General features: G+C 35.7%; 1 protein-coding gene across 1 annotated transcript; it reads left to right on the top strand.

Annotated features, from left to right (window-relative positions):
• Positions 1–3,138: 3,138 nt before the first annotated feature.
• Positions 3,139–4,143, top strand: LOC150086036 (uncharacterized). Its single transcript, XM_090373669.1, has one exon. It carries the CDS (start codon positions 3,317–3,319, stop codon positions 4,052–4,054), a length of 738 nt encoding a protein of 245 aa, XP_090229795.1. The 5' UTR covers positions 3,139–3,316; the 3' UTR covers positions 4,055–4,143.
• The last annotated feature ends 10,208 nt before the right edge of the window (positions 4,144–14,351 follow it).

The raw sequence follows: 14,351 nt of genomic DNA, 5'->3' as shown, positions 1-14,351 counted from the left end.
TAGTGATGTGTTGCATCGTTTCTGAGGCCAGGTGGAATCGTCAAAATATGTCATCTGACACTCCGCGTTCCTTGACGATGTATTTTCTATAGTTCCTGGTGTTTATTTCCTGGTCTTGGATGGCGAGCATGAATCCTTCAGTCTCGGAGAAGAGTATCCCGCTCGTGAGCCATGCATTGGAAGCAATTTTATCTATGTGATCTTGATGGAGATCATTGTAGTATCTGCCATGGAGTGTCTTCTCTGCTTCGTTTGTACCTCCTGCTTGGGTGTGTACTCCTCGCTTAGGTTCAGTGGAGTATACCGCTTGTCTATCTTCCTTATGGCCTGGTGGAGTGCTGCTGTGTGGTTCTGGAAGTAATCCTTCAGGTTAACTATCTCTGTCTTCTGTTGCTCAATGAGGTCTATCAGGCCCTTTCCTCCTTCTTTCCCGACAATTGTCAGTCTCTCCACGGCAGATTTCGGGTGGTGTTGGCGGCTCTTGGTCATAATTGTCCTTTTCTTTCTCATGATATCCTCCAGCTCTGTGTTATTCCAATCTATGATCCCGAAGGAGTATGTTAGCACTGGGACTGCATAGGTGTTTATAGCTTTAACTGTGTTCCCTCCATTCAGCTTTGTTTTCAGCAGGCTTCTGAGTCTCTGATTTCATTTTTGGTCTGGCAGGCCTTAATTTCCTTGTGATGTAACTGCTGAGCCTGGATCATACCCAAGTATTTGTAGGCCTTTCCCTCTGCCCTGGCTTCGGTCTCTTTATCACCCTGCAGCTGGTAGTTTCGGTCCACTAATTCTTCCTGACGCAATCCGTATGTCTGGCGTTTGTCTAGTCCAATTTCCATCCTAATATCGTTGCTGAATTCTTCGGTGATCTGGAGTAGTTGCTGAAGGTGCTTCTCGGTTCCCGCGTAGAGCTTGCTGTCATCCATATGCATCAGGTGGGTGAGGGTGTACAGGTTCTTCCTTCCTTGTTTGAGGTTAAATCCGTACTTTCTACTGTTGAGCATGGTAGATAGCTGGTTAAGTTATAGACAGAACCACAATGTGTTCAGGGCATCACCCTGAAAGATTGCTCTCCTGATGAGTATTGGCCCGGTTGTGATGTTTTCGACCTTAATTGTGGTACTCCGTTTCGCCATCGTTTCTCCTAGGAAGTTTGACCCTATCGGATTGACTTTGTATATGTTCAGCGCCTCTATTAGCCATATATGAGGCATGGAGTCGAAGGCCCTACGGTAATTGATTTATGCTGTGTACATGTTGCAGCGCTTCTTGTATGCTTGCTCCATGTCCGCGGCATCTGTGGTTAATTGCTCCTTGTATCCTTTGCTCAACCGCTTGCATCCTTTCTGCTCTTCGGCCATTATGATCTGGCTCTTCGAGTGATCGGATATCCTCCTGATTATGCAGCTGGTCAGGATCGTGTTCATTGTTGGGAGGCAGGTGATTGGCCTATATTTCGCTGGGTCTCTTGTGTCTTCGTCTTTAGGCTTCAGATATGTGATTCCTTGAGTGAGAAACTTCCGGATTGTCTCTGGGTGCCTTATCGTTCGGGTGAACTGCTCTGCCAGGTGCTTGTGTGTGCACGTGAGCTTCTTGTATCAGTAGTTGTGGACGTTAGCTATGCCTAGAGTTCGCCAGGGGCTAACATTTGGTGAGTATGGACTTGGCATACTCAGGTTCCTGAGCTGGATATCAGCATTCTTCTTCTTCTTCTTATTCTTCTTCTTCTTCTTATTCTTCTTCTTCTTCTTCTTCTTCTTCTTCTTCTTATTATTATTATTATTATTATTATTATTATTATTATTATTTATTGTAAACGAATTCTCTTGATAAATAAAATTGTATTGTATTGTAAATTGTATTGTATTATTATTATTATTATTTTTATTATTAGCAATATGAGAGAGAGAGAGAGAGAGAGAGAGAGAGAGAGAGAGAGAGAGTCAAAAGTTGAAGGGAGGGTATCACGAAGAAAGAGAAGAATGCTGATATCCAGCTCAGGAACCTGGGTGTGCCAGGTCCATACTTACCAGATGTTAGCCCCTGGTTTCGTTCAGCGAGCAAGTCATTGATTGCTGGAACAAGTTGCCCTCACAGGTAGTTGAGGCTAACAGTTTGAATAAATTTAAAGGTGAACTGGATTACCTGTGTGAGCAGGAAGCACATAATTGTATTTTCTTATATATTTAGTTTTTTTATTTATTTATTTAACGTTAGAATGGAACAACAAATGATGATGGGTGAGAGAATAAAGCACGTGCTTCTCTTTCTCTTTCTCTTTCGCTCGTGAGTATGGGCTTGGCACACCCAGGGTCCTGAGCTGGATATCATCTTTCTTGGTGATACCCCTCCCTTCTACTTTTGACACACTCTCTCTCTCAATGTAACTCGGGAATTTTTTTTTAGCTGCTGCAGCATAAGCCTTAGGCTTCCTTGCACCATATAGCTAATAATTATAATAGAGCACTTCTCATCTCAACAAATGTTGCGTTTGTCTGACCAGTGCATAATATATTTCAGATGAGCAATTGCGTGGACGAATCCAGACTGTATTGAAACCCCTTTTCATTCAACCTGTATAAACGTTTTTGTGCACAGCTGTACGTGGCTCCTGTATCCCCGAGACCATGGGTAATCCTGTCTTGCAATATATTTACTTATCCAATTAACTACATACCAGAAAGCAAATAGGGGCGCCTCCGTAGCCAGGTTGGGAGGAGCAACAGTGCGTAGCACATACTTTTTTGATTAGATCAGGGTTCGAGCCCGTGAGCCACCAAATACGGAGGATGCGGAAAGGTCAGGGAATGATCACCGCATATCCCCGGAGCAATATGGCCTTAGTTGCTAATGCTCCTAAAAACCAAATAACAAGAACAACAAGCAGAAAGCAAACAAATATGTGGAGGTCCTAAAGTCTCGAAACTTTATTAGACAGCTGGACTGACAACTTGAGTAGTCGAGACCCGCTAATTAGCGGGCTCCACTTCTCAAGTTGTCTGTCCAACCAGAAAGCAAAAGGATAATTATTCGTAGATAGTAAAATTTGCACTTGAAAAAAACACATGCAAAGTGATGTTTAGTGCCGACAGAGGACGCTTGAAACGTATGGAGTTGTTATTGTGTGTAGGTGATTTGATACTTTTCTGTTGAATTTTTATGCTATAAATATTATAAACTAGCTGATGTTCTGTAACGTTTATCAACAATTAGTAATTCATCGCTGCTTTTGGGTATTTACGTTGGTCATAAATATTAATAGCAACATATATTTTACGATAAAGATGTCTGCGATGTATCGTTTTGTAAGTGAGGTATGCTGAAAGACGAGAATTTGTTCCCATCAAATCTGAAGAGAAGGCTTATATCCTCTTTAATGAGTTCATATTCTGGTAACAGTAATCAAGGTGATGGATTTCAGCTTAAAAGCAACAGTGAAGGTTTCGCAAATCGGCTGAATTCTATATTTAGTGGTTTAAATACTCTGGAACAGCAACACAAGGAATGGTGCGATGTACAAGATCCCGTGTCAGCTAAGAAATTATTTAAGCCTGATTCTACGTGTAATGAGCTGGATACATCGGAAAAATCATTTAAAAGGCCAATGGCCTCTCCACCACGTAAGAGAAAAGTTCGACGTAGTTACGTGCCAGACTTTGAAAGAAATCCTGAAAGATGGGTAAAATATTCATTGGCTGACGTACCGAATAGTGATATGTCTGATAAAACTAATACGCATACTGCTGTAGAATTTCTCAGAGAAATGGAGAGAAGAAAATCAGCAGCTTCTTGTATGGAAGTGGATGAGATTGATTCTGATAAGCCACACTTTACCAAACCAGATAAATCTAAAATTTTTGAATTACCTACAGATGATGGAGTGCCTCAACTGTCACGTAGCTCATTTCAATGTGGGAAGTTTGTGATGCCTGAATGTGTTGTTGGAGCAAAAAAGAAAAAGCTAGCAATTAAACGAAATCAGAAAGATGTAGGTGGTGCCACACAAATTCATCTTCATCATTTAAATGAAAGTGAGGAGGAAGAACAGTGTTAACATCAATAGCAGTTGACACTGAATTTTCATTCATAAAATCTTAATTGTTTCAAATATGTAACAAGAAGACCAATTACAATGGTTTCAGATCCAAGCCATAGCATATTTTCTATCTAGCTGTACAATATGTTTATGGTTTGGTTTACAAAATATATCTTACTTATGTCATTGAGTTTTTTAATTTATATAATTTAAAATCAATAAAAAAATCAATGGGGGGTGATAATATTTGCAAATTGCCACTGAGCAGTGCAGATGTTCCTGCATTTGCACAAACTTTTGTTATTGACGATTCCAAAATCTCCTAGAGAATTCTATGTTATGACAACAGAAATGTCATTGAGGAACTATGTATTTAATTCCTTTTGAAAATAATGCCTAATATGCATTTCCATTAATTAAATATAAATATAAACAGATTTATGAGTTGCCAGAGTCATAAATTAAATTGCTTGGTTGGTTGTTAAAGTAACCTAATCTTAACATTAGATAAATTATAGAATGTCTTAAAATACCGTGTGATTAGACTAAGTTTCAATAGCAAAAGCTTAATTTACGGTACTCACTTTTGGTGAGTACTGTAAATTAAGCTTTTGCTATTGAAACTTAGTAATCTAATCTTTAAATTAAATGGTTAGGTTACATGAAGTAGCACCACCAAAATGCTGTCTAAGTGAGATTACTGATATTATTATTATCATTAGCCTTATGGTGCAAGGAGCCTGAAGATTTTGCTGCACCAGCCAAAAGAAAATTTCTCAGTTACCCAGAGAGAGAGAGAGAGAGAGAGAGAGAGAGTCAGAAGTAGAAGGGGATCACCAAGAAGAGAAGAATGATGATATCCAGCTCAGGACCCTGGATGTGCCAAGCTCATACTCACCAGATATGAGCCCCTGGGGTTATGTGACATAGTAATACTCTCCTTTTTCAGAAGGTGGAATGAGATTAGACTGCCAGACACTGCATGCTTGCCAATTTTTGTTCCATAAAGCCCTATATATTTTGTGAATATTGCACAGAGGTGTGAATGGAAAAACAGATAATAATTTGGAAGATTATTACTAGGCAGAGTTGACAAGTGCCTATGGATAGCCATCCTGGATCAGCCAGTATTCATGCCACTTGTTTTGCATCACTAATTTTGGCACCAACTGTGAGTGCAATCAATAATTTGACAGTTGGCAGAAATGATGATTGAGAGGAGAGTAGTAATGCAAGTGTTAGCATCATCTTTGTACCACTTTGAATAAAATATTGATGAATACAGAAGTTATGTTGTGGTTGGGATTTGGGGGTGGGGTTATGGCTGGCTATCCATATACCCAAGGGTAGCTGGAGATGAAATCTGTGCCATGTAATAATTTGAATTGCTTAATGGTACCTCAGAACAGTTATAGTCAACTGGTGATACCTATACCTCAAGAAGCACATGACAGTCACGGAACACATAGAGATACATAAGATTTATTTTTTATATTCTCCCTTCAGTCATATTCATATTTTTTTCATATGAATAACTTTTATATAATAAAATATAATAGATAAAAATAAATATTTATGGATGTTTTAGTTTAACTTTAGAATATATCAGGTATAAGTTGCAAACTCTCAAATCATGTAGTTTAGAGATCAAAACATTTCCCGATTTCAAGGAATAACTTTACTGAGAGTTGTGTTGAGTAGTCCATTTCATAGCATAAAACCATGCTATAATTTATTTGTTATTACTGTGCTCCTGCCTATATATAAAAGAAATAGTTTACACATTAAAGAAATAAAATGAATCTTAAACAACAGAACAATTCCAACACCAAAAAAGAAAAAAAAAAATTGCCAAAGAAATTTCCGCTTTTCAAATAATAAAAAATTTTCTTTACAGTGAAACCCATTTAAAACATCTCACTTAAGAAGTTCAAATTGTTTTACTTCTGAGGAATGTCTCATTAAGCTTAAGTGTACTTTTTTTTTCTAAAAATACCCATCCATGAAGATTCCTCACCCCAGAAGTTCACTTTGATCATTACTTAGTTGAAAATTTAACCATCGCAAGGTTTTACCAGTTCATACCTTGATTCCTTGAAGCCATGTGTGTGTGTGTGTGTCAAGGTACCAGTAACCACTCTTTGATACAGTGTTGATTCATTAGATATACAGTCAGTTCTGCTATAACGTGCATTTTGGCAATGCAAATTTGCTCCAACGCGACTAATATATTAGGGAACAATGCAGGTATAACGCAATTTTCACATTGGCTCATGCACAATTTCATCTGCTAGTAACATCATGTGATCGCAAAACCCGGCACCAAGCTACACATGGTGACCTGCTCAGCAATACATACAAGTTCACTAAGTTTAAAAAAATGTCAAATGTGTGAGAGCTATATTTCCCATTTACCGTAGTTGTATTGGTCGGAGACAGACTTGTCATTTGCTGTATTTACAAGATATTGTAGGCTTACACATGTTTTCAGGAGCTCACATTTTTCAGTTTGAACAAAAATTTCGTGATGCATAATAGTGTGAGCAGAGGAGTACATTTCTGGAGGTCACTACCATAAAACAATTTGCAGTTCCCGATTTATTGGGCTTTTTTATTAGTGCAATCTAATTATAAATGGATAGTAAACTTGATCTTATTGCATTTGCCATAATACTGATATAGTAGCTGGAATTCTGTGGATTTTTACTTTATTATGATGAAATGTGTTTTCCCTTCCATGAAATCTTCAATCATATAAAAACATAAATAAATTATCAGAATCTTCTGTTCATTCCTATTTTTTAAGCTTCCTATTTTTAATACACAAAATTGTTACTGTGTATCTCATTTATGCGTGCCATGTTCCTCATTATTGATTTCTTATCTTTTTTACTGTTTTAAATTTTAGAATCCAAAAAAAAAAGTCAGTGAACCGAAATATTAATTAGTGTGTATATATTACAGTGCTATATTTACTGTAATATTTATTTATTAGAAATTTAAGATGTTTAAACCTGTGTTAACAATTTTATTGGGTTTCTAACTGTTTTTAGTGTTTTACTTGCTACACCGAGCGTTTTTTCTTTTTTTGAGTGCTCTGCTCCGATTCCTATTTTATCCATAAGTCCTCTTGTTTTTAATGCACGAAATGCCGTAACGCTCAGATTTTTAGGAACAGAACACATGTACCACGTTATAGCAGAACTGACTGTATCTTACTGTGAATAATAACTTTGAAAGATGTCCTTTTCCTGTTACAAAACAGGGTTTTTATTATAAAACAAAAAAAAACGAAAGTTTCTGTAATGAGCCGTGTTCACCTTAATCCTCGATACCATGCTTTGTTTAATCTTCCATCTCTTGCACCTTCAGTTCGACAAAGACTTTTTGCATGGCATATGTGTGATACCCCTTTTTGTTTTAATTATAAAAATTTAATTTTTAGATATTTATTGAATTAAAAATGGGAATCTATTAATTATGATTTTATTATTATCAGTACTGGCATATGATGTAAGAAAGCAAATTTATACAGCCTCATCAAAAAAAAAAAAAAAACATTACCCACCTCCGCCCATTCTTCAAATAATATGTCAAATTCTTCCTTAAATTTATTCAAGCTATATACTTCCACAACACTAGATGGTAGTTTGTTCTAACAAGCACTTACTCTCTGGCTGAAAGCAAATTTTTCAAGAAGGCAATTAGAATCTGCATGATTACTTCCAGAAAAACAGTACCAATCTACCAAGCCATAAGAAAGACAGACAAATGGCACTCAACCTCAACAAGGAGACCACACTGACACAGGCAGAAGAAACAAAGACAGAAAGATGGATGAAGAAAACACTATAATGAACTCCATCAAGACTACATAGATAAGATGGCTTCCAACGCTTGGCTCATAAACAGAAGGCTCATCCCCGAGACTGAAGGATCCATGCTCGCCATCCAGGACCAGGTAAAGAACAGTCACTAAGAATTATAGGAAATACATCCTCAGGGACACCGGAGTAACAGATGACACATGTTGATGATGCCACCTGGCCCCAGAAACAATCTAGCACATCACTACAGGATGCAGGGTGATCACCCAGCTGATTACACTTACAGAAACAACCAGGTGGCTAGGATAATACATCAGAAGCTAGCGTAAAAATACCAGCCGATCAAAGAAAGTTTACAGTATTACAAGTGTGAGCCTCAGGCTATACTAGAGACCTCTACTCACACTAAACAGCACCATGCCATAATAGCGGACAAGATGATCGCACACAAGATCAGATGAGAAACAAGAAGGAAATGGCTACCTACCTGATTGAACTTCAGAAAGCTGTAACCTGAACACCTGTAGCAGTAACAATAATATTAAGCAATCAGACACAACCAGCCACCCCATGCACTTGGTACCAGTATACATAACGGGGGGGGGGGAATTCCCATAAAGGAGAAAACATATTTTTTTTCATAATGATTCTTACAATTTTAAAGATCATCGATCCCAAGATTGAAACCCAGACATTTGCGTGCTGTCCAGCAGATGCAATGTGAACATCTGTATATTTGTTAGTTGTTAATGTTTAGCCAGAGAAATCAAAGATCCAAAGCAAGATTAGACAATTCCATGGCATTTGTAAATAATCCACGTGTTATTGACATATTACAGACACCATATAGGAATGGGAATTGCTTAGAAGAAAGAGACACTTTTGCTCACCTGGCATCTGAAAAACACCGCATAAAAAATTAATGTTATGTAATTCATAGTATACTGAAGTTAAAATAGAAAATACTGTCTAACTAGTTAGAGTAGCATTTCTCAACCTTTTCGTTATTGTGGCACACTTTCAAAGATGCTAAAATTTTGTGGCATACTACACACTACAGTCTCTGCTATACTCATATATTCACGAACAGGAAGTTATTTCTGTTGGGTATATTTAATAATACATTTGTTATTTGTTAAAGTATCAAAACGATACTTTACACTGACCACTGGAAAGCTCTCTTATCGGATCTTTCCGGTGATCAGTGTAACATCAATAAATGAATTTTTTCGGAAAAGAGCCTGCCGGTGGTCAATGTAACGTCAATAAATGAATTTTTTGTTTGATAATTTTTATTATAAGAATTTCTTAGGTAAATTAAGAAATTCAAGTTATCTAAGGATTTCTTAGATAACTTGGATTTCTTAATTTTTTTCTAATTTGCATTTTCCATGGCACACGTCAAGTATACTCGCGACACGCTAATGTGTCACAGAACACAGGTTGAGAAACACTGAATTAGAGAATATTAATGGTAAAGGTAAGTGGCAGGGTTTGATTTCATTTACAAATAAAAAAAAAAAAAAGTGTCGCCTGTCAGAAACCATTTTAACAATGGAAGGTTAAATCACATTACCACTGTACTGGGTGAATTTTCACTTGTATTTTTTCTTAACAATTTGTAAACATGCTACCATTCTATTTTAACTTTTATTTATTGGAGATATATATATATATATATATTTTTTTTTTTTTTCTAATCAAAATCATTATACCATGAAGAAATTTTTAAGACATCTGTGTCTAAATAGTGCATGTGGACAAAGTGCCATTGTGCTGATAGAACTTTTAGAACATCTTATAGAACATTTTTATATGGTCAAGATGAGCAAAATAAACTAGTGATTGGTACAACTAAATGATTTTTATAATCTGTTATATGAAAATGAGTTAATTGTGAAATTGTAACAACAAACTACAATTATATATTGTGGCATTCTCATTATGTCATTTTCATAATCAATTATATGCAGATTAGTTGATTATGAAATCTACAATATGATATGGGCAGTACTGTACAATATCTACACTTTATCTTTTGCTTTTTTTACTTTTATTTTTACTTTCACTTTATCTTTTCATAACATCAGACCGAATCCCTTCACTATCTTTTTTTTTTTTTCATCTTCAGATTTCTTGTTATCCATTTCATAATTGCCTAACGTTCATATTGATTATGTCAATTATGACTTAATTATGCCCATCACTAAAATAAACACCTTCCTTGTCTAGTCTTAAGAGAGTGTGTTAGGAGACTTCAGTTGTTTTTCTGTTCATTTTCTGATGTGCTGAGAACTACTTGGCAACTGTAATTATGGATCCTGTATTTTTGTTTTAAGGCTGGAGAGAATGGACATTTCTAATTGGAACCAGTAGTTCTTCCTTTTGGTTTTTTCCCCCTATCCTTTCACACATTTATTGTGAGATAAAAAAATAGGAGTTAATTCCAGTGGAATTTGGATATTTCAGTGGATATCATAAAATTTAACTAACGTGGATATCATAAAATAATCATTGTTGTGCTTCCGCAGAATTATTTACATCTGAAGTATTTACATCATTATCATCATTCTTCTCTTTCTTCTAATTCCCTTCTATTTTTGACTTGTTCTCTCTCTCTCTCTCTCTCTCATTCACACACACACACACACAGGATAACTCAATTTATTTTTGGCTGGTGCAGCAAAAGCCTCATGCTTCCTTGCACCATATGGATGATGATAATAATAATAATCTGGTTATATGTGTCTGTTCCACATGTTATTGTATTATTGTAGTTGATTACCTCAGGGTTCCATTTGATGCATTTACAGTTGGCTAGCATGCATGTAATAGGCAAGAAGAATTATTTTTTCTTTTGATTGTTAAGAAGTGAGCTGACTTTTCTTATTATTAAAGGAAGCTGCTGCTGTCATTCTATTAGCCATTATGATTATAACATGCTTCAAGATCCTTGTTATATCATTATATCATTATTGTTATATCATTATTAATTGTAGAAATTTTGTTAATAATTTTAAAGTACTGATTCTAGAAATGAAATTATAAAGGTGCACATTGTATAATATCACAAGTTTTATCACATTTGGAATGCACATTTGAAATGAATCTACTTCTAAACCGACATTGTTCAGCTATAGTGCAATCAACTGACACTTGATAATAATGGTTGTTCTGAGTATATATTTGAAATTGAATTTATATGAGAACTTATTTGCTTGAAAATGGAGTTTTGTTATCTGTTAAAGAGTGAGTCTTATCTATTTGGTTATAAAACAAATTACTCCTAATATTTTAGTGACTTGATTAAATCTTCCCACTAAAAGCTGATCCCAGATATGTTAATCTGGCAAACAAAAATAAAGTGTCTGTGATTAGTAGATCTGTTAAAAACCATTATGAGTTGCTGTTCGAATGTACAGAGTGTGAAAGAGATATGATATTGGATGACATACGGGCTTGTTTGTGGTTAAAACTGCTATTTTCGGATATTCTAGTCAAGCATGAGTGATGGAAGACTGGTGGTGATGGTGATACAGGTATGCCTAAAGATTCTGGTGGATCACAAAAATTTGGCAACAGATTGTCATTCTTTGAGTAGAGCAGTTGCAGCCTGTAAGGCCATCTGTGCAAAAACTGTGATTGGATGTGCAAATTTCATGTGTAAGCACTGTCACTATTTGTGGAGAACTGCATAGCCTCAAAGTTTTATTCTTGGGCTGCTGCATGTAAGTTACACATTGCTCTACAGAATACCAGTTATTGCTATCCCACAGAAAGCACATCATTCCTGTGACCTGGAAAGTTCTATGCACTGATAAATTGTGCCAACTACCAGAAACATATAGGAGATATGCTTATAAAAGTCAATGATTTCATTAAGGATAAAGGTGCTCTCACACTTTACTAAAAATAAATAAAATGATCATTTTCTAAAAAGTTATCCAGTGATTTTAGTAATACGTTGCATTTCACATTCATTTGATTTTCATTTTTGTAGCTATTTTTATTTATATAAACATTTTATTTTATATAAATGAAAGTATGTTGTGGATGTTTGGAGACGTCACTGGATAAGAAAATGAAAGTTTTATTGCATGTTCTGTTCAACGGTGGGAGAAGCGATTAGTCTTGGGGAAAAGTGACTGGCAGGTGAGGGCTATGCAAGACTCCGCACAGACGCCTCCCCACTACCGCCGCCTCAACACTGCTCCTCTTTGGGTACCTCCTTGCCGGGACAATTGCAGCTTTGAAAATTGTTAAAAAATACTTCTCGTTGCAAAATTTATAAATGACTTTTATAGAATTATTAACTAACAAATTAGCAATCTTTTTGCCACCAAAAGGAGAGTTACTTAGTACAAAGAATCCAAGTGCAATAAAAATTCTTTTTTTTAAGTTTAACTCAAAAAGTAAATGAGATTTCAATCAGAATAGTTTTCCCTTGATAAGGATTGAATAACGCATAGCTAATGTGATTTTTAAATTTTTAGCTCCATTAGCGATGGAAAGAGGGGGGGGGGTACACGAAAATTACTCAAATTTTCCTGTCTGGGTCCGCCATTTTTAATTTTAAAAATATTTTAAACCTACTAGATGAGCTCTTTGTAACAGTGTATAATAAGCTATAGGTTGTCGATATTTTATGCCCCCAACATTTTACCCCCATTTCTCAGACAAATTTTTGTCAACAACGATCGATATGGCGTTATGTTGGCCCACATGATGTACAAACCCATGCAAAATTTCAAGTTAATAGGTTGAGTGGTTCCAGAGATACAATGCTGTGACAGATGGGCGGACAGACAGACAACCAAGTGACATAAGGGTTCTTCGTTAGACTACGGACCTTAAAAATAAGTAAAAATAAATAACAAATAATAATAATTTCATAATAAAGTTTTTGTAGAATATTCCAAATTTTTTATTAAGTTCTCATCCGACACCCTATGCCGACTCCTTTTCTTCCTCTTTTTGTGTGGGTTGCTGAATGATGTTTCTGAAGCAGCCATGAATTGACATATTTTGCTGGATCGAAGTGGGTCAGCGGTGGGCATACAATTTTAAGAAATAGTAGTGAAGAAACTTTTTGTCATCAACGAAGCTCTGGTTGGGCTGACGATCAGATTCATATGTGAAGATCCTCGTTCACATTCACTTGAAATTGGTATCGTACTCAGAGCGTCCATCAAATGTTTCATTTCTTCCGAAACCAACTTTTCAATTAGGTTTTCCCAAAATCCACGATTTGTATCTCTTTCATTTAACTAATTTTCTAACTTTATTTTCACCAAATGCCAACAATTCATGTTTACAAGGTTTAATACCTTCGTGGTTTTCGTTTTCATTCTCTCATCATCAGTATTGTCACTAGTTCTTAAATTTGATATATTTTTTTTATTTTTTTTTTTTTAACTCCAAAATTTCAGTGTCATTCAAATATTCAGGTACTGTGACCATGTAAACAGAGATAAGGAGAATTTACGAAAAATGTGGATAACGCACTTCCACGAAACAACAGATTATTTGTCGGGGTAAAAGAAAATCACTTTTCTAATTCTCCAACGGGGCACTTGCAGTTGATTCACAAAGGTATCCAACCTACAGCCTGCCCAGAAAGTAAACTAAAACAGCATTTTAAATTTGTTAATTATCAAAAAATTCTCATTAAATGTTTTGTTCAGTAAATGTAATTGTGTATTGTACTTAATAAAAATTTTCGAATATTTTCAATTTTACTTTTACATGCAACAAGATATGGAAAAAGGAACACACTAAAGAAATCTAACTTTGAATTTTTTTTTAAGAATGGCCCCTGCACGGAAAAAGTTTAGACACCACCGCAGTAGAAGGTGGACCAGAGCCCATTGGGAATACCCCTTGATCTGCTCACTGTTGACCAGCACGACTTCTCCATATGTGGGACAGGTGGACGGATAGATTTTACCAGGTACCACTAAGTTGTAGAATGGTAATCCCTTTAGCTCTCTTAATTCACACGGCAGCACAAATTGCCTGAAGGCCAGAAATGCGAACAGTGCCTACCGAGTTAATTCACTCCTAATCCGTTCGCTAGATGAAAATTTTCTTTGCTCAAAGGAAAAAATTTTAAATGTAACATCCAAGGGAAATTTAAAATAATTTGCTTGTTTTAAATTTAAAATAATTTAAAACAGAGGTCCGACCGAGTAATTTAGAATTATAAAAATGGTTATACAGTTTTATTTAGAAAATATCTTAACAATAGAGAGTGAAAAATGCAAATTTAGTTAAATAATTTTAAACTTATTTAAATAGTAGGTAAACATGAAAAAATTTACGGAATATTACAAATTTCAAAGTGCACTGCATCCAAATGTCACTGTTAATAAAGGTGCCGGTATGCGGTACAGTCCCAAAAAAGCACTGATTGCTAGTATCAGTATTTTTAGTATTAGTATTTTATATTGTTGAGATATCAGAAACATGGTGTCACACAGCTATAAGTA

Source organism: Mastigoproctus giganteus, chromosome 5, assembly GCF_048544385.1.
Source record: "Mastigoproctus giganteus isolate SK-2022 chromosome 5, ASM4854438v1, whole genome shotgun sequence".
NCBI lineage: Eukaryota > Metazoa > Arthropoda > Arachnida > Uropygi > Thelyphonidae > Mastigoproctus > Mastigoproctus giganteus.
The sequence above is the reverse complement of the archived record's forward strand: the minus strand, read 5'-3'. Positions and strand labels throughout refer to the sequence as shown.

Coding starts and splice junctions, on each gene's coding strand:
- LOC150086036 (XM_090373669.1), top strand. CDS start 3,317: ATGCTGAAAGACGAGAATTTGTTCCCATCAAATCTGAAGAGAAGGCTT.